This window comes from Rhea americana, unplaced genomic scaffold (assembly GCF_003343005.1).
Source record: "Rhea americana isolate MKP2758 unplaced genomic scaffold, rheAme1 scaffold_116, whole genome shotgun sequence".
In the NCBI taxonomy this organism is placed as follows: domain Eukaryota; kingdom Metazoa; phylum Chordata; class Aves; order Rheiformes; family Rheidae; genus Rhea; species Rhea americana.
The window spans coordinates 2,357,842-2,382,126 of NW_028185217.1; the positions used below are offsets into that span (position 1 = coordinate 2,357,842).

General features: G+C 38.8%; 1 protein-coding gene across 2 annotated transcripts in view; it reads right to left on the minus strand.

Annotated features, from left to right (window-relative positions):
• Positions 1-17,541: 17,541 nt before the first annotated feature.
• Positions 17,542-24,285, minus strand: part of HSPA4L (heat shock protein family A (Hsp70) member 4 like) — a 30,433-nt gene continuing 23,689 nt past the window's right edge. For both annotated transcript variants that reach the window (XM_085318229.1, XM_085318221.1), the window contains 3 exons: positions 23,711-23,830; positions 23,158-23,319; positions 17,542-22,722 (listed from right to left, as the gene is read on the minus strand). In XM_085318229.1, the coding sequence (XP_085174355.1) occupies positions 22,528-22,722; positions 23,158-23,319; positions 23,711-23,830 (477 nt within the window). In that variant the 3' untranslated portion in view covers positions 17,542-22,527. The remainder of the gene's footprint in view (positions 22,723-23,157; positions 23,320-23,710; positions 23,831-24,285) is intronic.

The window sequence follows — 24,285 nt, forward strand, 5'->3', positions numbered from 1 at the left end:
TTGTTGTGRTACAGAGATGGTCAAGCTGACTCCTTGCATTTAGTGGAGACTTACTGGCTATTAATAGTATAAATACTATTAATACACTAATATATTAGTATATATATATATATACTGAAATAAAATACTCATATATAAAAACTAGCTGTTTTGCATGTGACTCAGTGATATCCCCCCTCACCTCTTGAAGAACTAGGAAAACAGCTGTGCTTTTTAAGAAAGCTCATATAGAAGGAATGGTAAAGTTTTGAGTTTTTCACTACTTTGGATTTATTTATTTTTTTTTAGTTTACATAACCTCTCATGATTTTGTTTAATATGCAAGAATACTAGAAGTAACATGTTCAGCTGAGGTGGATGGAAGAAGGAAAGGAAATAAATCACATAAAGCGTCAGTATTTCTCTTTAGACAATTAGGTGTGACACAGGAACATGTTGAATGGATAGCTGTCCAGTTCTGCTTTGATGTGTAAACTTTGTATTTTGAATGTTAAAATGAATTATGCCTTAGCATTGCAGCCACATGCACAAGAGATTGCTGTGACCTGCCAGGGGGTGAGCTCATCAGTGGCGTGCTTGTGCAGGGAGTGTATTTCAGCAGCACTGCAAGCTGTGGAAGCAGAGAATGGCAAGCAAAGCGTTTGAGCACCAGGACTTGTCCTACAGGTTGGTGTGCATAAGCAACATGGAAAGTAAATGCAGTTCTGCAAAATGCCTTCAGTGAGAACCAGGTCACAACTACTGTCAAGAAGAGGATTTTAAAACAAAAAGTGTATAAATTATGCAATCACAGAGAAGCTTTAGCGAGGTATTTTCTGGTCTACTTGCACTGCAGTGTGTATTTTGTTCTCATATATAGCTGGACTGCTCTGAGGAAAAGCCCCGTCCAGTTACTGTCTGAGTGATACCACAGAGGCAATTATTCTCCTACTTCTTTATTTTCTGGGTAGTAATGCTAGAAAAATTGGGCAGGGGATAGACGGATTTTCTAGAAATGTACAACTGAATCAAACCCAGGTAACATTTGCAATTTTTTTTGTTGTGCATTTTTATTGATGTATTTAACATAAGGGAAAGTACAYGGTCATGGCGGCTTGGATGCTTGTTTGTATTTCACTGAAAAGAACTGGACGTTTCCACAAAGAATAGCAAATTTTATCAAAAGAAAAWTTTCTACTCTTTTGCTGTCCTCTCACGTAAATGCTTTCAGAATTAGCCTTTAAATAAGACAACCGAGCTTTGTTTTCAGAGATGAGGTTGCTCTTACTGTTTAGAATCATTTGTCCGATGAAATCTTGAGTTGTGAAAAGCAAAGTTTCTGTCAGTAAGGTCTCATTAATAGATGACTGTTTCAGTCTGGCATTTCAAGAGTTGGATCATTAACTTTGGAATGTACTTACTGAGTGTTTATTGTTCAAAGTGGTCTGCAGTCTTCACATTGTGCTTTTTACCTTAAACATAGGCATGTAATAATTGCAATAAATATATCTTTCAGAAGAGGAGGAAAAGGTCTTGACAGTTAGCTGTGTTATCTTAAAGGGCAACATGACAAAATTGGTGAGAACAAAACCTCTGTGTCTTGATTATGCTGCTGTTGGAGCAAATCTCATTAAAAATTTTGGTTTTGACTGTGCTTAATTTCAAGCATATGACTTGTTCCTTCTGGTTATTATCCATGACTTCAGTGTCTCCRTATTTATTTTGATTTCTAAGTTGCAAATTATCCAAGGAACTTAAAATGTCTTCCTATGTCCTAGAAGATGATCTGGGGGAAAAAGAAAAAAAAAATCCTGTTAATATATGGTTTGTGCAATCGGTGGTCATCATTCCATTCCACCTCAAACTTTATCTATGTTTAGTTCAACCTGCCAAAATGCCAGCAAGGAATATTGCAGGATCAGTTTGTTGGAAATGTCTTTTATTCATGTGAAGGCTTTCACCTGAACTTTCTTTGTTGTTCCGTTTTGAGCATCCCGCAGTCCAGAAGCTACACTAGCCTCTAGTTCCTGTGCAGGTGGAATTCTAGCTGTTTGCCTTCAGCTCTCTAACCATTTTCACCTTGTCTTTSTACATCTTCTCTCTTGACAGATGAGTAACTTGGTACACTGGAGATGCCAATCCACAGATATGCTTGTTGGCTGAAGGATATCCTCAGTGTGGCTTAGTATCTGAGAATTCACTAGTCTGTTGTTTTTACCCCTGCTCAGTGCAGCTTCATTCCCCGCTCCAGATATACTGTCTAATGTATTTCTTTACTTAGATGTACACTAGAGGTTTCCTTGGTCTGCTGTATGGAATATGCTGTGCCAGCAGTGGGTGTAACTGCTAGTGTTGACAGCTAGTTTTATTTGCAAATGTAGACTGCTCCTAAGGCACAATTCCTATGTTAATGATGTTTCCAAGCCATATGRAATTACACAATAGTTGTTGGAGTAACTAATGTCTTATGTCATATTTTAATCCTTTCTCTAATTAGCATTTGTGCATATATATGTTTTCAGAACTCAGATCATTGCAGTTACCCACCTACTGAGCTTATAGGAAACAGATGAAGTTTGTATCTGCTTCACAGGATAAAAACAAACCACTGAATAGAAAACAAGTAGATTTTGAAGTACACTTTAATGCCTCCATACAAGAAGAAAGGAATGTAGTAGGCAAAGCTTTTGGTGATAAATGAAGCATAACTATCTGAACAGTCTTTTCAAGTTCAAAACCAATATAACCCATTGACTATAGAAATTCTTTTAAAATGTCCTGGGCAAAAAGGGTTAATCTGCCCATGTAGGAAGTACTGTGTATTTTATTGAAAGAGAATGAATGGATTTATCCCAGCCTTTAAACTTTTTGTGCTGTAAAACTAACTAAATCATAGGAGGAGCACATTTACSTGCCATATACAGCCTAGTATTATTATTATATTTATTTGTGCTGTAAAAATTCATGATCTTCCACTGAGCCATCAAATAATACCTATAGCTATATGAAGCATATAATATGCCAGAGTGAATAAATGATCTGAAATGACAGTTTTTTTTTATTCGTAGGTCCAAAATAGATTGTGATATACATGCAGTTGCTTGCCCAGCTATAACATCCTCCTCTAAAACAGTAGGGGCTTTACAAAAAAGAGAGTAAGACCTCTGCTAATTTTAGCCATAGAACTGATCACCAGCTAAATGCATGTGGTTTTTCTCTGCACACCTCAACTGAAAATACATTGTGTGGCTGCTTAAACTTCTAGTGACTGCTTAAACCATGCAACTTCTCTGAATCAAACATGAGACTTTGCTTTCCAAGCATAGAAATTGTAGTAGATGAAATTCAGCTCTAAACATAAGCAGCTGCAACTCCACTCCAATTAGAGAAGTTGTGTTGCTTTGTAYGAGGGTTAAATTTGATTCCTTAGAATCAAATAAAAAAATAGAAATAATGAAGCTGCATTTCTTCTATGACATTTGAAGCTCAATAATAATTGGTCTTACTCATGTTAAATGGGAGGAAAAATAGGAATTTAATTGAAAAGTTTTACATTTTTTTCCAGTAAAATTCACATGCTGTCAGTTTGGCAGGAGTTCTGCGTGTTCTGGTCTTGCGAATACTTTGATCAAATGGCTTCGTATTTGCTCCACTATTCTTTCCTTGTATTTGAATAGCACATGTTTAGTTTTTAGTAGAGCCTGAGGTTCAGACTGTGTTTCAGAATAAATTAACCTGTGTTGGACTTTGTGCTAATATGGCTGAACTAGTACTTGAACAAGGCAGTTTAAAACCAACATGAGTATCCTTACAGTGTGACTGAAATTTGGATGTATGGTAGGCTTTACTTTGAAAATCCTTTCTTAAACGAAAGCCTATGCTCAGCTTTAATTACTGAGCTCTGAGTTCTCCTCCCTGATAATCTCTCTTACCAAGAGACCAGACTGGTTTTCCTTGAGAACTCCCCATGGCATGTTTATGCCCATGATACTTTATTGCTTAAGACTTTCAGACAATAATGTTGCTGTATTACAGCCAGTTTTTCCTTTCAGTAGCCCAACCTTGCTGCCCCCTTCACCTTTTTTTTGGTTAACTTTTTCCACTTCAGATTCCAGAATGGCGTTTCTCTCTTAAGCATGCTCAGAGGCAACATGGAAACGTGAATTTAGATGTTAGAATGTATGCATTGGGACAGACTGGGAGCTGTACAATTATCTTTAGAGTCATGTAATTTCTGATGCTTTGCTCATGTGGCGAAGTGCTGTTAGACTTACTGGTCTGTCTCATGGTGCCTTCTCCAGAGGGAAAGTGTGTCTCAGCTAGAAAAGAGATCTCCAAACTCTGGMGAGTGTCCCTGCCACTGACAGATTTTAAAAAATACAGCAGACCTTTTTCTTTTCTCACCTACTCTGGTTCTGTACTAGTGAAAATCCATTAATTTCAAAGAAATCTATATATATATTTTAATTTGTATCTGCAAGAAGCAAGTCAAATTTGTAAGCCATGTTATTCAGTTTACTCATCTGTAAAACTGATGTTTCCTCCTTAGATGGATTGTGGATGGGGGAGAGTTGTTTGTAATGTAAGTGAAAAGAAAAACAGTTTGTGCAAATAATGATTGTTTATGAAATACTCGCTGTTGAATATATTCTGCTTAGAGTAAAATCCTTGGTGTGTCATAAGGCTTTGTTTCGATGACTAATGTATTTTATGGACATTCCAACTCTGAACTCTTCTATCAAGTTATTGGCCCAGCAGCAATGTGCCTAAGTCTATATTACACTGCTTAGATAAATGCCATCAAAGCAGTGTCGGACTATAATGCTAGCATTTGGCAGTCCAAAGCTATTGCTCAGTACGATTTCACCGTTTATGCCAGCATAAGCTTTTTTCCCTCTTAYCTTTTGCATGTCTTAGTGATCTTACTGTATTTGTAACTTCGCATGGTATAGTCAGCCCCTGGCTCTGTTGATCCCGAGTGTGAGGTTAGTCACTGACTTACCGCTAGAGCCAAGGTGGCATCATGCCTGTATTGTTATGGAAGCAATTAGGTCATTGGTATGTTTTGCTAATTTAGCTAATACTTTGATTGTAAGTTTGTTGCTATTTGTTACTATATGGAACATAGCACCAGATTTTGCAGCGCTCTCTCCAGCAGAACATGAAAATAACCTTTTTGTTCTGTGGAAGTACAGTGTGTGTACCCCAGCCAGCCTCTCAGTGTGTTATTCTTCTGTGTTTGGGCACCTGCTCTTGAATGGACTTCCTCACTCCTGACTCTATTTTATTATTTGTTTGCAACCTACTATATAAGGCCTTACATTAGTGGATGACTATGGATTGATCTCGGTGTCATTGCTATAGAGCAAAAGCAACTTGCTGTGCCTGGTGAGGTACAGTATAGTTGCATTTCCCCGTTCTTCCCTGCTCCATCAAACTTCTCAATGGCACTCAAGTGCCTCATGCATATTTCTGATTATCTTTGAAAACTATATAACATTTCCATTCTATTTCTATACAGTAGCAAAGGACAGAGATTCGTATAAATTCAAGATCGAAGAGTGCTTAGCATTTTGCATTATATGGTTAGTCCCTACAGAACTTAGCCTACACAGGCTTGCTGAAGAAGAGCTTCCTTCGTAGTCTAATTGGAAATTTGTAGCAGAGCTGGAGTCTGTATAGCTAGTTCTGTTATTAATAGCTGATACCTCATTCTTTATAGCAGTTATCAAATCCTTGCCTGCCAAACATTTTTAAAAGCTTTCAATTTTCTTTTGTGTGTGTGTGTGCATGTCCTCTCTGAACCAGGAAATATATTCTCACTATAATAAATTATCTCATGAAATTGTGAAGTCCATCATTTTCAAGAAAAGCAAAACACACATTTGTCAGGACCAGTATACCTTTTTATTTTATTTTTTTAACCGCTTGGGTAGACTAGATGACCACTGAAATTTCTTTCCAGATGTATTTTCTGTGGTTCTGTTGATTGTACAGCAGTAGTAATTACTAGTGCTATTGATAATTCACAAATAGAGGAAACTTTTGCAAGTTGAAATAAATTCTATGAGAAAGGCTTGTCTTGTTATTCCAGCTGTTAGTTAAGAAGATCTTGTTTGGTTTTATTTTCAGATCAATATATATTTTCAAAAAATGCACATACTCATGGTTTAACACTTGCAATGTGTCCCTTTAGAAGTGGTCTTCTGTGCTGTGAGCTGATAAAACCTAAAGCTACATCCAGAAGACAGATCTTTTTGCACAGCAACACTGAAATTTGGATACGTGGTACTTATAAACAATTTAAATAAAAATCTGTCCTGTATTTCCTCAAGCTGTTACATCAGAAATTTTGCTTGGCTCTCTTTGAAGTAATTTTATAAATCTTTAGTTGTAAATAGCACTTAGTTACTGGGCAAGCAGTTGGATTTGCAAAGGATCTAGATTCTTTGGGCAGTGAAATCTGCTGAGGTCACWCAGGTAGATTAGAAGAGCACTGATGAAGGACACAGTATGAGATCTGGAAGTGTGCTGAACAAAGGATCAGTTATATTGTAGTATGCATTACGGAAATCCCAGTAACAGATTTGTTTCTTTTTTTCAGTTCACACTTTACCATCAGGGCATGTGTCTGCCTCTTTGGCTTTCAAAATTGCGTTATTGACATTATGCATGAAAACAAAATGTCACCTGAGCGTAACGATATAAATCATGCTTTTGTCCAGTTGTTTACAAAGGATTTAGGGCAGTAGTTTAGCGTATTAAGACAAATGGTATTTCTCAATGCCCTTTTTGTGGCAGACGGGTCCCTATGGTTTATTTTCCTATGTGATACTGAAGGAAAGAAGATAAAATGCTTATCATTAGATATGGCTTGTTATACAACCAACACAATGTAGCAAGAAGTTACCTGAAAAATCAGTTTCTACTTTCTGAGCTCAGTTAGTGTGTTTTGAATAAGTGCTGTCATGGTAACTTAGCACATTAAGCTGTGGCTATTTATATTTTCTTGTGAGCAAGGACAAACATGAAAATTGAAGTTGCAGGAAAATGATTTGAAAAATTGGTGTGGTCTTGAGAAACTTAGTGAATTTACATCTATTTCACTTATGTAAAGTAGTATTTATAAGTGTGTATTTCATGTTTTTGGTAATACAGAAGAAAATTAAACTGTCCCGTAAGAGACCCGGTCCCCCTTGAACATATAAAGTCTTTAGGTGCACTTCCAGATTCCTAAAGCTAAAACGGTGGTTTCTGTAACACCAACTCTGCCTAATTTAAACAGTAACTAAGTTGGCAAATGTAGTGCTGTTTTGCTTTCAGATTCTCAGTCCAGAATTGTTGCTGTCTGTGTACCCTAACAAGATCTCAGTCCAGAAAAGCTGAGTAGCTAGGTAAGTAGCTCAGGCCGAAGGTTGGGCTCAGTGGAGACGCCAAATACTGTGCCTCTGCCTGTGTCCCTGAGTGACTCCATCCAGTAGGCAGTCCTAGAGTACGTGCTGAGAAGAACCTCATTGATTTGAGAGTCAAACTGCATGCTTTTTTTATACATATCTATATATAGGGATAATAAGATGCTCACTTTAGGCCTTTACTTACACGTGTGGAAAGTCATTGCCTTCAAATGTGGGAATGCAAGAAAGCTGAGAGGTATTTAGGAAGTTGACAACAACTTGCAAGAAGTTGTAGAAGTCAGCTCCCTTTGAGATAGATCTATATAAGTAAAAAATCAGGAAAAAATGTGTTACGTGTGTTCTCTCATTTAGATCAACATTTAAAAAATGTATACAACATAATCCTGACCTATGAAAAGTCCTCTTTGCTCCAATGTGTGCATGTGTGTAGAGATCATTATGCTATTTGTAAACTTTTTCTGAAAGTCTTTTCTTCAATGGTTGCTATAGTTTTGGTGCACTATATAGAGTGTGTTCAGAAGTGCCACGACTCTTTGCCTAAAGCTGTTCAGCCATAGTCTCTATTTGATTTTAACGTGTGATCCTACTCTGAAAAGTGTAAGTAAAAATGGAGGGTTTTTTATTAAATTTTACTTGTTAACTTACTGAAAATGCTTGAGGCAAAAATTTGTATTTACTGTCCTTTTTTTTTTTTTACTTAAAAGAGAGGGAAATATAATTTTGTCTTTAGCTGTGTACTTCTCTGTAAGTGCTTAAACTTTGTGTTTTCCTACTCTATCCTTCTTTAAGTAACTGTCTTCAAGGTATGGGATTTTTTTTTCCTCTCCACACATGTTCTTGACTTTGGAATAAGAATAGTATCCTTTTGCCTCTGGAGGAAGGTCTTAGCTCATTTATTGAGGGGCTGAAGATTGTATGGGTTAACARTGCCCATGGGTCAGAAGTAGAATTAGGAGTACTGGAGGAAGAAGTTGTTGAAGGTCTTACATAAATGAGAGCTGGAACATGACTTCAGGAACACCACTGTCATGACAGAAGGGAGTTTRATTTTACTTCAATTCAAACTCCCACTATTACAGAGGAAATAAAGTTCAGCTGACTACATGGAAGAGTGAGAGAATTGTTCTTCTCCAGTGTCCTGCTGCCCAGGGTGGGGAGCTGCRAGAAGCTCAGATTAGGGTAGAAGGAAGTAGGGGAACCTTGAATCTTATCATCTGTGGAAATTATGAATAGGGACAGTAAAAAAGGAAATGTCAAAACCTGATTGCTTTGATGCAGATTTCGCRTTCTGTTGCAAGACAGCCAGTTCTTTTCACAGCACAATTTTTCAATTCTTCTAGAAAAAACGGAGCTTCATGTGTTGTGTGTTGCAACAGGCTAATGGCTTTAAGAGGGCAGAGATGACAGTTCCCACGTGGTCTGTTGGAGTCCTTGCTTTGTGGGACATATGGGGAGAGGAAGGACTACGAAGGATTGAAAATAGATTATATCCTCGCAAAGCAACGTGACCTTGCCGGCTGTCGTTCTCAGAACATGGAATATCCTGCTCAGGTAAACTCCTAACCCATGTGCAGTGCGTCCTCTCTCCCGGGCTGGTGTTATGGTTTGTCCTCATTGCTTTGGAGTGTGGTTTGCTTAAGCCTTACTCTGGTATGAGGGAATGGAGTGAGGCAAGGTACCTGCATTGAGGGAGTGGATAGCTGAGCACCCTATAACCCGTGAATGTATGAGTAATACATTGCTTACTTTCATAGGCTTAAAAAAAGAAAAAAAAAAGTTGATAGATGTTGACTAAACATTATTAGGGAGAGCAATTTGATCATTTCCTGACTCAGTCTGTGTTGTGTTACTTTTCTGGTACTTCACTTATGGAAAAGACTTGGTTTTAAATGCATGTTAATCACATGTTTCTTTTAGGAAGCAGTTTTCTAGAGGGGAACAAGTTTGTCAGAGCAGTAAGCAAAAGGTTAACTATGTGTGTGTGCCTGCCTGTCTCGGAGTGGGAGAGTCCTGGGAAGATGCAGCGGGTGTTTGGAAGAGATAAGCCACCACTGACTTGTCCTGGGCACTCTGTCTGCTTTTTTTTTTTTTTTTTTTTTTTTTTTTGACTTTGACTTTGACTTTGACTTCTTCTGTCACTTTAATTTTAGGGCCGGAGAAGTCACCCTGATAAGTTTTATCGGGTGTTTATGAATTACTTGATACTATAGAGAAATGTTTTTAAAAAAGGTGGTGACAGAGGATGAGTTTTATGTTAGAATGAACAACTTAGATGGAACTTATGAACTAAATAGCTAAGAGGGGAAAAAATGAAAAGAAGTTWTTGTGCAAAAAGGGAATATAATTCACGTCCGTACATGTTAAGGAAAGTGTACAGTTCRGAGTTAATTTCACCAAAGTGTTTGTGAAATTGGATATTACTACTGTGTGGATATATCTACTCATTTAGTTTCTTGTGTGTTGTGGGCGGCAACAGAGATATCTTTTTGGTGCCTGTGAGCTCATTACAGCTGGGAGCATGGAGGGTTTTTTGGAGATTTTGTTTTCCTAGTATGTTGTAGAATACCCAGCTCTTCACTCCAGACTTCAAACAGAAGTTGTAGGGTAGATGTAACTAGTTTCCTCCTCCCTCATCCTGTTTAAGTGAGTATGTGCCTTAGCTTTCCAAAAAYATTAATATCTAATACAGGCTGGAGGCTGTTTTTATCATATACTGGGGTCATGTGTGTGGATTACACAAGAACAGATGAGCTGCGTTGTTTTTTCTGTGTAAATTAACGCTCCAAAGGAACAAAGGTAATGCCACTGATTCCTGAAATATCTGATGAGCAGGTTGTTGACTCTTACGTAATAAGAACTTGCAGAATGAAGCTTATRTGGTTATTATTTCTTCAGTGACTTTTCAAAGCAAAGATCTCACAGATAGGATGGTCTTTGCATCCCAAAACGCATGTTCATCTCCACTTTCTATGGTAAAATTGCCATGTAAGATCCCTTAAGGGTATTTTTAAYTGTCTTGGTGTTGCAGACAATGCACGGATAGATGAGGGAGTAGGTGGAAAAGACTTGTTGCAACAAAGTTGACTTTTGTGGAAAGAGCAAGTAAAAGTAGGAAAGATAGACACCTTTCTTTGGTTTAGAAAGGAAACTCCTGCGCAGCATYTTTGTGTAGAACTGTCAAAACAAGTGTTTTCCATTTTGTTTTGAATTTCTGTTTTGTGAAATCGGTTCATGTGCTGGCTGCTGCCCTGCTCCACTGAAGGAAATGAAAGATCAGTCCCAGGATTTTTATGCAGGTGTCTCCTGTTTCTGGTGTAGAGCATGGCTGTGGTCCCAGGAGTATAACTTGGCTCTCCCCAGCAGAAGGAGCTGTGTGACTTGAACAAATCATTTAACTGTACYCTCCTTTTGAGGCAAAATAATAGTGTACATTTACCTTCATCTCTGCAATTTGTATAAAATGTCTTGGTCTGATTTCTGTAGCCCCCCCCCAAAGAAGGTGCATTCGACACGTGACTGTCCTGAGCTAACAGTGTTACTACTCTAGGGCTTACTCAGCATTTACAGGACTGCTAGATTACACTTCTCTGCAGCACTGAGAAACTTTAGTTACATAATTCATGTGATGCCAAACAGGATTGGAAAACCACTCAGCTGAAGGAGTATTGTTCATTTTAGATTAGTTTTAAAATTATTTCTAAGGGACTCTGACTGTGGGCTTTCACTTTTCATTTAAAATGGTCCATTGCAAATAGTGGACCCTGCCTGTTATTTCGTACTTCGAAGCATCTAAACTATAAGAATAGAGCTGAGGGGGTGTGTAAGCAAGCAATGGGAATCTGTTTCAGTCAGCTCTTTTTCGACATGCTTCAGGATCGGTGTTCAGCTGTTGAAAAGGCACAGTCTCGAYTTCGTATCTGTCTGAGCTCTTCTGTTGGCGCTTGTATGCAGCTCTCTACAAGCAAACAGATAAGGGCTAGCCTGGCATGTTTTGGCGCTTCAATTTTTTCCTTTTTTTCTCTCCAAAATTCATTACCAGCAATAAAATAACCTTCTTATACTCAAAATCAGAAAGGAAGGAACAGTTCTTTTGATGTTTCAGCTTTTTGTTGTTTTTCATTGGGCCTAGAYGTAAACATGAAACAAAATCAGTTTCTTCATCTCTCCAGGACCAGGATATCCAGTATTTTATTTGGTTATACCTGAAATGATCAATACTGAGTTTTGAAGTGATAAATATTGAATTCTTGTGCATTAGCCTCCAGTTTAGAAGGAAATTGTTGATTACAATTTCCCTGCAGAAGCTGTTGCAGTTTAGGTGGGTATGGAAGTGTGAAGAGTAGCGAGGGAATAGTGACTGTAACTGGATATACCTCTGCAAGCTGCTGTCTTATTCAGGATTACATTGGAGGTGGAAGATTGTCTTCAGGGAAGGTAAAGCAAACAGAARGTCCTGCCATCACCTTCTTTAGGAACTGGTGCAGATACATTATAGACGTAACAGCTGCAGGCACAGAAGCTTTAAAATATTTGGGTTAATCAAAGTGAGACCAACAGTCCCTGATCTTTCCATTTTGCAGGTTGTTTCTGGAGGGAGCTTAGTGTGGGCTCCTCTCCTTTCCCTCGTTCGTCCTTCCCAGACCACGAGGATCTGGGGAGTAAGAGCACGCGTTTGCACAGGCCGTGCTTTGGGAACTGCTGGCCCGTGTGGTTGGATATCTGTGAAATATTTGTTCCTGGGTATCTAACTGCTGACACCCAAACTATGGGAAGCACTATAATATTTACAGTTCTRATCTTGTACACTCTGAGTGCTTAGATGGTCTACAGGGATTTTTGTCCTCATTTCTGTGACTGGTTATTTGTTCATAATACACTCCTCAGAGGGGAGAAAAGGCAGGATCCTGCTGAAGGATTAGACTCTTGCCCTGAAAAATTTTTAAGCAGGTATGGTTAATTGTTTAAACTTCTTTTCTTTAAAATTCTGCTTGCAATGTTAGTACTATAGCAAACAAAGCAGAGGAGAGAAACTGTTTTTTAGTGCTCAGGCAAAGTGCAGGAACAGGAAGTATGCACAGTTGTCAAGTTATTTAGCAACTGGCTTGGATAATTTAGGACTTCTAAAAATCTCTGATGGAGCTATAGAAACACTGTTGTGTTCTTCATAATTTCCTGGGCAGTGGCAGCTAGATTCAAAAATGCTTGTAAAACAAGTAGCCTTGGGGAACAAAATCACTGGTGACTTGATTCAAGGTGCTCCTGTTTCCCTCTAGTACCAAAGGGAGCAGTGGAGTAATGTGAAAGGTAGTTTCAAGGATATGGCCGGGCAGTCAGGATTTCTTACCTTCGTTGTTTATCAGTTGTATTCTCGACTGAGAATATTTTTATGCTGAAGAGTTACTCCATTCAAATTGCAGCAAAAATACAGATGAGAAAGAAACTGGGATTTTTAGAACTCTGTCATCCATTTTATGATGTTTTGGGGATCTTTTAATTGTGTAAGGTGCCTCATATCTAACAGAGAGTGGAATAATTCCTTTTACTGCTGACATCTCTCCCACCTGCTATGTCACCTTCCTGATTATATGGGGATAAGGACGTTTCTTGGATAAATTTACGAGTAAAATACTCTTGACTAGAACTTTAAAAACACTGTATCTGTTACTCCAAATGCAGCTTTCTTATTTGCTACTGAAAATGCTTCATTCACGTTGAAAATGCAATTAACTTCTTACTATAAAAGAAAGAGCACACTCATATTTGTAGGGAGAATAAAGAAGTTAAGACAGAGTTAATCTGAGAAAGTAAAGGATAGTATTTACTTGGAGTCATGGTAACAATCACTCGGACTCTCTTATTTCAGAAGCTGTATCACAAACACACTCTCTGGGGAGGAATTATTTTTATTCTGAAAGCAATTTTCTTCTCCCTAAAACTATATTGAGTTAGCTCTTTGAGATGGTGTTAGGATATTGTGGTGCCAGAGAAGCCATTTTTTAGATGAAATTTGAGATGTAGTTGCTCACTGCATATTTTCATATTCTGCTGCAAATACCATTAGCATGACAGCATGGCTCTTTCCTGAATTCCCTGAGCATTTTCGCCTGGCTACCTTCAACTTCTTTTTATGTTCATCGAATTTTGCTGAAATTTTGCTTCTCCTTTGCATTATTATGATAGAGTAGTTCTGCTGATAGTGAGCAGACTCTTGCATCCTTGCACAGCCTGTAAATACTGGGGTGTAAACCAGCTAGCTGAGGTACCAATCTGAGKTGCTCAGATGATGAAGTAAGTAAAGGCAGTGCATTTCCCCCATACTGATTTTTGTTGAGCCCATGGAGTTGATTTTCTGATTGTATTGTTTTCTTTAACCCTCCTCCCTACGTAAGTATGTATATATGTTTTGGTGTGTTTACATACACAAATACAAACACACAATACTTTTTCTTTTTTTCTTTTCTTTTTTTTTAAGGAAGGACCTTCCCTCACACCAAAATCCCAAGCCTTACCTATGAAATGAATGATATTTTACTTAGTTATATATTATTGAAATATTTTGCTAGAGTTCATTTATTGAGACCCAAGAAGTATGGCAAGTCTGAACAAAATGCAGATTTTATGAAGCTTTTAACTAAAATTTACTAAGGAAGATGGATATGAAGATATTAAATATTGTTGTATTTTGGTACGTTTATATAGGTTACGTAGACACGCTACCATCACTGTGTGCTGGTGGAGTGCAGAGGGATTCCCATCGCGTTGCTGATCAAGACGCAAATAAGAGCTCCTAGAGTAACRTAGGCTGGACGACTGCAAGGCTGCTGCACCCCAGGAGTTTTTCTTCTCAAAGAACCAGCGGTGCCCCAAGTACTGTGCATGTCCTTAGGCAAACTTTGCTTTTGGCCTTAGGCAAGCCTTGTAGCCTGTCTTGTCAGAGCTGTGAAACTGGCATAATACCATCTGAATAATTCTGTGTTTGTACAGTAAGACTCTGAACTGCACTTAAGGTGCTCTGAAAGCTAAAAGTGTAGCTTAGCACCTACCCTGTCCAACCTTCTAGCGGGRTGTCTCCTGTAGAAACTCTTCTGTAGCTTGGCTCGTGGCGGTTCCTGAGCCAGGAGCCCTGTTGCTGTGGGGCTGGCTGCCCTCCTGCAGCCTCCAGGGCTGCGGTGCTGGGACGGGCGCTTTGCTGGCAGCCGTCAGCAGTGAGGCTTCGGGGACTCGGGACGCGGCCGAGTCCTCGCTTTGCGATGAAGAGCCCAAGCTCTTCATCATTCCTTCCGGCAGCTCGCGGTATATCTTTGCTGCTTCTCTCTCRTGTTCCCAGTACTATAAAATTCTATGCTCGGCTATTCTGTCTTCAGGTTGTAGGAATCAACTGGAGTATTTTTAAATAATAATACAAACATAACTATGAGCAGTTTATTTTTGAGATACTTCTTTGACACCTATAGACAGCTTTTAGGGTGTTCTTTCCCATGAGAAGCATGGTAATGTGCTTGATAGTTTCGTAATCATGATGTATTCTTTGCAAGGTTGCAGTGAAAATTTCGCTTTTCTGACAGAAATTTTACTTAGTGCATTAAATTTTGCTGTTAACGTTGTTCTTTCTTTTCATCCTTATCTGTTATGTGGCTGGACGCAAGTTGATAGTAACTACATTCTTCTCTGAAAGAAGCTACTTCGGTGGATTAGCAGGTTGTTGATGTGAGGAGGGTCCCCAATCTGGAGATGAAGTGATGTAAATTACTGATGTAACAGAGTGAGGGCAGACCATCCAAATGTCACCAGCAGGCACCTTCCTGGAGTCACAAACACTTCAATTCTTATTTAAATTTGGATCATAGAGAGCTTTTGTCAGTCTTTGAAGTTAAAGCAAATGATCTTTATTATTCGTGGATAGGAAGATAAATTTTGTTTCCTTTTTGCTATCAATTTAGATGTTTCTCCTTTTCCTACTTACATATTTAGAGTACAGCTACTGCTGGCTTATTTACTGTCACCGTTTGGGTGACCTGAGGCTTTGCCTTACTGGAGTTTGAATCTAGGTTAAACTCCAGCAATTTGCCCATGTTCCTTAATTTCTGACAGGTCTGTAACCACCTTCTGTAAGACAGAAGTTGCAGCTTATGACTATTACCGCCTCTTCTCGTCTCTCCGTACCTCCGGGGAGAGTCTGGCTCTGGCTTTTTTGTCATGTTTTTATTCCCCTGCCCACCAGAGGAGCGCAGTTAGATGCCCTCAGCTCTCCCTGGCCCAGGCTCAGCAAACGCAGCTCCTGCCCTAGGCCCAGGCCTCCCACGACCTCCTCCGCCTCCCTCCTGCAGGTCGGGYTCCTGCCCAGGTCAGGCCCAGAGGTGGGTGCCGCTGCCTCGCCGTGCCCRGCCTCCGCTTTCACCAGAGCGGCAAGGTCCGCGGCGGGACACCCGTGCCGCGAGGAGGGCGCCCTGCCGACTCGCGTCTGAGTTGCCCACCACGACCTCCCCACGCTTTTGCACCGAGCCGCTGCTTGACTCATTCCCCTCCAGCGGGCGACACCGGCCCCAGTCTGAGGCCCCCTGCAAACCTGACTGCGGCCCGCTCTCCGGGCCGCCTGTGCGGATGTTAAATAGGACGGAGCGTGACGAACGCGTGGTTAAACTGCTGGCGTCTTGAGCCCGGTCCTCTGGTTCTGAGTTATTTAAGAARTTTGGTCCTGCCACGTTAGGGGATGATATTTACTTGTCTGCTTGAGTAGCATATTCTGTTGAAGTAAATTATTAGAGACATTGCTCTTTACGGGGAAGCAGCTGGAGACATAACCTAAGCGACWGCTTGTAGAAATCACAGCGCAGTTAAAAGCACTTAAAATGTATGGCTTTAACAATCTACAGCAAGTTTTAATACATGATAATTTTTTTTCAATGTTGTCAGTTTAGAGCAAAAAGGACAGGGATTAACAGCCCAGAARCTTGTGCTGGAGAGTAACAGGGCTTTACTGGCAAGTGTAAGCTTGTTCTTCCCATGAGTGTGTTAATTTTTACTTAAAACAAATAAACTTATATCATGTCCTGTAAAGCCCTGAAGTGCCTGGGATATYGAAGTCTTGCAGAGTTTACCAGAAATTTAAAATGAGCACATTTACCATACTTGGATCAAGCTGTACTCCTAGGAAACTAACATTAATTAGGAACATAACTTGAGCAGTTAGCATTAAAACTTTTTTGCACTAGTAAGTAATCTATTGTCATGGTTAGTTATCTCCACCTAAAACTCCTCCCCTCCTGTTCAGTTTTAAGTACCTACTAATTTGGTTGTTAGAATTGAAAATCATATTCAAATTTTATAGCAAAAAGTACAATTCAGTCTCAAGAACAGAATTCTTTCCCAAAACATGTATGCAAAACGCATGCAAGTCAAGCTCTTCAGCTCTGAAAAAATCTAAGCACTTGGAATTTATGTAAAACGAATATAGTGRTTCCCGTTTGTGGCTCCCAGCTGGTGTCCTCTGCCCTGCCAGGGACACATTCTCACGTGGCACACTTGCAACTTGCTTGAAAAAGCTTGAAACTACTACTGGCTCGTGTGAGATCTTGGTCTTGCTGCTGCTGCAAGTCTTGCTCGTTCCATGAAGTCCCTCATTAATGGTAACATCCATAAAGGTACCGTGTTTGAAACTGAGTAGCTAAGTGAAGCAGACTGGTTCTCAGCTACAGYGTTTGCCAAGTGGCCCAAGATGCAGAAGAATCATAGTTTGAACTTGTTCATGTGTTAGAACAAATCATTCAGTTAAAGATGAGTGAGGTCCCTGAAACTTGATAACTTGGCCTTACAAAATGCATAAACGTGAGAATAACGGAAGTTCCCTAGAACATAAGTAGTAGTATGTTTAGGCTCTGGCTGGGGGAGAAAAAAGAAAGAATCACCGTATTAATAGATGACTTATCTGGTGGAGTTCGTCATTAGAAAAGAGTCAGCAGCTGACTGGGACTAAGAGAAAAGTGAGATAAAGCAGACACGTATCTGAGTGAAGCAGGATATGGTGAACTGAAAATGTGCATTTCTTACCTGTGCTGTTCTGCACAAACATACACGTTACATGAATTCAGGAAACCAGACAAAGCTGCTTTTAAGAACAGCAGTGTAAAAATTAGGTCTCAGGTGGTCATTTATGGTTCAAGTAGCAGGTTTATATATTTATTATAATTATACACAACCTTGACAATCTATACTGCCATTCAAAAATAAATTGAAGTATTCAATTTGCACATGATCTGTCACTAATAAGGATCCCATTTACATACATAGTGAACATTTTGCATACGTAAACACTGCTTTATTTCTAACACTCCTACCTCCTCCCCTCCCCYCATCCTGTAGAGATATGTTTAGAATATGTAAACAAACTACTCCAAATAAGCAACATTCAGCAATTACCACCTTCTTCATTAGTTAAATTTAACTATTTCAGCACTTACTTTCTATAGGTGGCTGGTGGTTCTAGCTCTTAACTGCATGTTGTTTAAAATAATTCTTTACATACCACATTGCAGTGACTCTTTTCATTCTTATCTCCTTCTGAACATAAAGATGAAAAATGGATTTTAATGACTGTTATCAGGTTAAGTCACGGAAGCAAAACCTGAGGTTAGGATTCTGTAGGGACTGCTAACAGCCAGCCATATTCCGTTGCTTTCACTGGGTATTTACATGTTTAATTGGTGGTTGCAGTCTTCAAATTKCAACTGCACAGAACTAAAAGTTCAGGTAAATCTACACTAGAGGTAGTGGTACACTAGAGAGATTATGTAGTGGTTGAGTTTGTGTTTACACTTGAAATGTTATCCTGTGGGTTAAAATAAAAATTCACATGGCATAAAATGTCTCTACTACCTCCTTTGGTAGTGCTCTTCTGTCCTTCTGGTGCCTGAAACCATTCTAGAAAACTTAGTGTAATGAAAAAAAAAAGCCTAAGGGGCAACATAATATTCTTCCAACCAATTAAAGAAAATTCAGTGTAAGTAAGTAAGTAGGAGCTCTGTAGGCTTCCTTGGTGTTTCCAGCCATTATCCTGATTCCCTGACTAAGGTGTGTACCTGGACTTGAGATAACAAGGGCTCTCAGAAGGCAGACTGTTACGGTATTACAGGGTGGTCACACGAAAATCAAAGCCCCATTTTGAGAAAAGTGGTTCATGGTAAAACTAACCAAGGGGAATTAATTTTAGATTCTCTTKCCAGAGCAGCTGAACAACTACTTGGTTTGAACCAGCAGGTTCAGCATATKTCTAAATGGTTTCAAGTTTTTGAAAACCAGTGTCAGGTAATCACATGGCAAAGATAGAACGTTAAGATGTGCAGACTCTGAGGTTTGTTAAGGATGTGTATTGCTAACACATCTGTACCAAAAAATACCTACTTAGGCCAAAAATCTCCTACTRGCTCTTTCCCTGTTTTCTGCAATAAGTTTAAACTTAATCCCCACAAGGAGTAACCTCACTTAAATATGGAATATCTGAGCTAATAATATATATATATATATATAGCAGAAGATGAAATTTAGAACACTGAGATGTTCCATGAAATATTAAATAACTTCAAATACTGGATAAATAAAGGATTCTTTATTTGTATCTACAACCACTGGTTGGAYGCTCAGATTAAGAGCTCTTCTACTTTTAAGTAAACAACCAGCAATGTCGTACTGCATGCTGAAGTTAGGTCAGCCATGGTACCTTCTGTATGAAACAGCGATAGAGTTTTGTAGGCTTAAGTCTGTGTGCTCCAAGGGTAGTACTGTGGGAACCGCAGTTCCTCTCAGGCCCCTGCCATACCAGACAGGGRCAAGTAAATTCCTTCTCCTTCCCTCTACCAAATTGTCTTGTAAAGCCTTCTATTACAAGTTAGGTGCAAAGGGAGACGATTTTTCATGCAATTGTTGTATCGCCAAACAAGTGACCAACATGAAAAGCAGCTGCACTGTGTTACTTTAAAGCATAGCTCCCCTTGTCAGYTTAACTCAAAATTTATAGCCATTCTTGCAAGGAAGACTGTATGTCTGTTGATATCATCTTCAACATCTGCATGAAGTTCAAACAAAATCCTGAACTTGATTTTTGAAGCAGGGTATAATAAAAAAGTTGAATGTTTTTAAACTTAGCTGCTACTAGCTGTTTTAGTAAAGCCAATCAGTTTAAAAGCTGTTTTTTGAGTAACGACTGCTCATCCATGAACATTCAAGGGAGAGAATCACTGCTTTTTAAAGGGAAAAATTCGGCTCTTTCTAACAGATAAGAGGAAGTAATACTTGCACTGTTTTTTAACTAAACAATCCAAACTTAGGAACTGATTTAACAAGGCCCTSTTTAAATAAAGCCGCATTGTGTTTACTAAGAGAGTGTTACTTCATCTTTCTCTTTTCAGGAGATGGAGGGAACATTTTCAAACAGATTAGAAATGCATCTTGCATTCAGAAGAAAGTATTATGTGGTAAGGTGTTTGCACCTGGTAGCCATTTTTAAAAATACATAAAATGTAATGTAGGCTACTACTGTTGGTACCTTAGTAAAATTTGTTATTTTCTACTCTAAAGTATTCATTCTGGTGCTGCCAAAGTGGCCACAATGTAATTTGTGTCTTCTCGAGTCTGACAAGCAAGACTTCACCTTCRAGTTGTGCATAATTATTTTAAGTAGTTGAGAACTGTAGATCAGTCATATTAAAACATTCCTCTGCAGCAGGAAACAAGGACATGTTAGTGCAACATTCATTCTCAAATGACAACAGTTTTGCCCTTCCTTACGTGTGGAAATTCCCAACCTGTTCTAACATTCATCTTCCCCAGGGATCTGGAGACAGAGCAGGTGCACAGCCAAAAAGTACTGTTCTACTGCTTGCCTTAACCCCAGCTGCTTTTAAGCTTGACATATTAAGCAGCTGTAGAATTACTTTGGCCTTATACATAAAAATTGCCTCCAACATTTGTAATGTAATACTGAACATTTAATGACCAAGAACAGAAGCAAGATTTTTCTTACATGTGACCTTTTAGCTGTGGGAGAGCTTGCACCAGAGATTTCTTCCACTGAACGAGCTCTTCCCCTGCCACATACCAGGTAGGAAATATGCTGACTTAAGTTAATATTTAAATGTGTTTTAAGACTCCAATATTTTTATAATGGTAGTTATTGCATTATTGTGGCAAAGCCATTAGGATACTCATAAGGTTAAAGCCTATGTGACTGGAGCTTGTTTCATCACATGCTGACTTAAACTAAGAACAACTGATAAAACTAATCACTGCGTTGTTGCCTAAGATGTGCAACTACAGCAGCATTCAGGACTGAGGTTGCATAGTTGTTGCAGCTTGCTTCAAGGTTACACAGTTGTTCAAGGAATTYAAGTGTGTAAATACAGGGTGCCAGACCACCCACAGCTGATTTTGTAGAGAGCATAAAAGCAAAGCCACTCATGTTAGCCCATAATTCTGGCACTTGAACTGGTTGAGCAGGTGTATGGACATCTGTAACTGATGCTTCCTTTTCCTGTGAAGCTATTGGAGAGCACAGTTCACCTCTACCACACAGAGCCAGGGGCCCAGCTACTCTCCTCACAGCATGAAAAATAGGGGAATATCAGCACATGGGTAAAGGAGCTGCCAAAGCTGGAAGTAAGAGCATTTGACACTTTGCTTATTTACAACAACAATAAGCTTTTCCATGTGAGAACTGTTCCTGGAATGCCTATTTAACTAATGCCTTGCTAATGTATTTCTAAAATGGAGCTCAAAACATTAAAGTGTTACAGTGCAACTAATTGACTAATAAACCACTTTCCATAGTTAGAGTACTCTCTCTTGTTCTGGTAATGAGCGTGGAAGGTTTGTGCATTCAAATCAAGAGAAAATGAACTTGCTTTAGAAAGTGCTACATTTCCTCCATGACTGACATAAGCATTCAGAATATATGAACTGAGATTTGGTCAAAGTAGACAGATCAAGAGTGACTCACTCAGATTTCTAATACATTGTATTACAGACACTTCCATTAGATCAAGTGAATGACCAAAGATAAGAAAACTATCTGATAAATTTCCGTAACTCAGTTATTTCACTGTTGCTTATTAACTAATAGCTCCAGTTTGTGGTCTGCTGTTTAGATCCTTGATCCAAAAGGACTGTGCCAAGTACCATGGTTTAAACAAGCCCTCAGTCAGGGTTTGTTTCAAGTTCGCAAAAAATCATTTACACAACCTCAGAATTAAGCATTCTAACAGCTAGCTGTTATAAGCAGTTTCTGCTGTTTCTCCTCAGCCTAAGATGTGATCCAAGATAYAGACTTCACTCAAAATGAAATGAGTAGTAAGTAGTAGTATGTGCAATAAGACATTTTCAAGGGAAGTCTATGCAGTCCTTGTATATTCTATCGCTTCATATTATTAGCATCATCCTATCATAAGCAGAGTACATTATGTACAGCAATGTCCAATAAGACCATTCACTAACTTCAAGCAAATGGCAGAGCCATTATGCTAGTATTTTATAACTAAGATTAATGTTAGTGGTATGGGGAATCTTAAAAAAAGTTTAAGCTTGTATTATCAGTTTATATGAAAGAGACACCATACAATTCTCACGGTACATCAACAGATGGACTAGTATGCCAACTAACCTCTATTTTAATATTTAAATTTTAACAATACAATAACTAGAAAAGGTCAGTGCTTCAAGTGACAGTTTGCCACTTCAATTCCAATATTTTTCCAAAATAAAGATGCAATTAGATCTACACTTGAGCATCAGTAGTGCAATACAGTATCCTTTCCTGAATACAGGAGCTGAGGTTTATCCACAATAAAAGCTTTAAATAAGGTAGATTGTTGCCATTTATATATCAATTCCGTATGTTTGATATAAAATATATCGGGAAAGCTTGAATTGACTTATACAATCTACATTTGGCTAAAGCTCCACATAAGCAGCATCAGTGGAAATGAACAGAGATGTACTTAATATAAAACACTTTCAAAAAACTACTGCAACAACAAATGACAGAAAGTTGGCTAAGAATAACTGAACATTTGAGGTGTGTACCAGACAAAAGAATGGACCCTGTGGTTACTTGCACTATTTTAATTAAGTGAAAGAAACGTAAGATTTAGTCCACTTCCATTTCTCCAGATGGTTTGGTCTGCTGGCAATTATCCTTCGCTGGATCTGGTTTTGTTTCAGCACCACTCTGCCCATTCACTGGTCCATTGTGTTCACCATTAGCTTTCGCCTGCCCATTGTTAGGAGGTTCTACCTTTGGTTTGGGCTTGTATACAATAGGGTTACAGAAGCTATCCAATTCCTAGTTGTATTAGAAGTGAGAAAACAAGCGAGTTCATTTAGTAGCACAGTAATCGCACTAGACTTCTTCAAATTTACTTTGTATTCACACCCACCCGTAACTTCCAAAGACTGCACTTTCCAATTGTCACATTTAGACATTTAAACAAGCTTCCACTAGCTAAAAACCTTCCAATCTGTTAAAAGCCTATGGTAATTAGTGCTCTAGCAAGCCTGCTGCTGTAAGTCAGACTATCAAAAAAAGTTATTCAGAGGTACTGCTCTGTTACTGCTAGCATCAAGTTATCAGTAAAAGTGCTGCTCCTTCTCTATACCTCTTTCATAGCTGTTTAAGTCTCTGTAGGTATAATATCCTAGCTCAATACACAGGCTAAAAAGCTTTATATATATATAAAAAAAACTTAAGAGTGCTACATGTAAAATGATGCTTTTTTACCTTGGATTTTGCCAGCATTTCTGCCACTTTGACAACTGGATCCTGAGTTAAACTTAGTTTATTTTGGGCATTCATTTTGCTGTTCAACCAATTCATAGCCTCACTAATGTATTTTTCAACTTTTTCCATCTCAGCAGGATCTAGGTGATCATATTTTTCATCCTATGGAGAGAGATGTTAAAAAAAAAAATCAATTAGTATATGGCTCTCACCTAATTAAGAACTTCATAGACACACAGTAACACTGCTAGAGTCCACTAGAAGTAGGTGTTCTAACAAGTGAAGAATGACTGTAGAACAGACATGGAGAATTATTTTTTAGAAATATTTTAGAATTTGATCCTAAGGGCACATCGCAAAAGCACAAGTTAATGTTAAATTGCAGAAAGGCATCTGAGATTTTTACTCTAGTTGACTAACCTCAATAGGTATCTTGTAAATTACAGAAATAACAAACAGCTTGTTATTACCATAGGATTTTTTAAATATAAAAAAAGCCACAGCCAGCCTCAAACACACATAATAATTTCTTCCCTAAATAATTTGTTTCTACCTTATTTTTGTATGCTTCTACTGCTTTCATAAGGAGCTGAATTTTCTTTCCCAGTTCATTTAAAGCTTTTGGTCTCTCTTCATGTTCCATGTATCTTTCCTGAATAGGCTGTCCAAATTTCTGCAGACATAAGCACAAGACCATTAAAAATACAAATTTAGTTTAGACTAGTTCTAGGAACACACTGTAGCATCAGTGCAAAGGTTCCCTTCTCCTCCTTTCCTCAGCCATTCAAGAGCTTATTAGTCTTTGTACTATGCTTTAGTACAACAAGAAATGGCCCAGGAACACTCTGCCTCTACCTGGCTTAGTGTTTTGCAGTGATCTTGACAGAAGAGGGAGGGGGGGAAGCCTGGGTACACAGCTGGAAGGGAAGCAAGATGTGATTTGCAGGAGTGATTTAACCTTGGAGTAGCTGATCTGAAATTTTAGTGTTGCCCCCCTCTCCCCCCCTTCTTCCTGCTGGTATCCAGGCAAGAAGCCAGTTGCTAGGATCTGTGATTTGTAATGCTATTTCTATCAATCAGCCCTCCCCCAAAGGAGACCTCACTTGAGACAAAATAGAATTCAAGAGC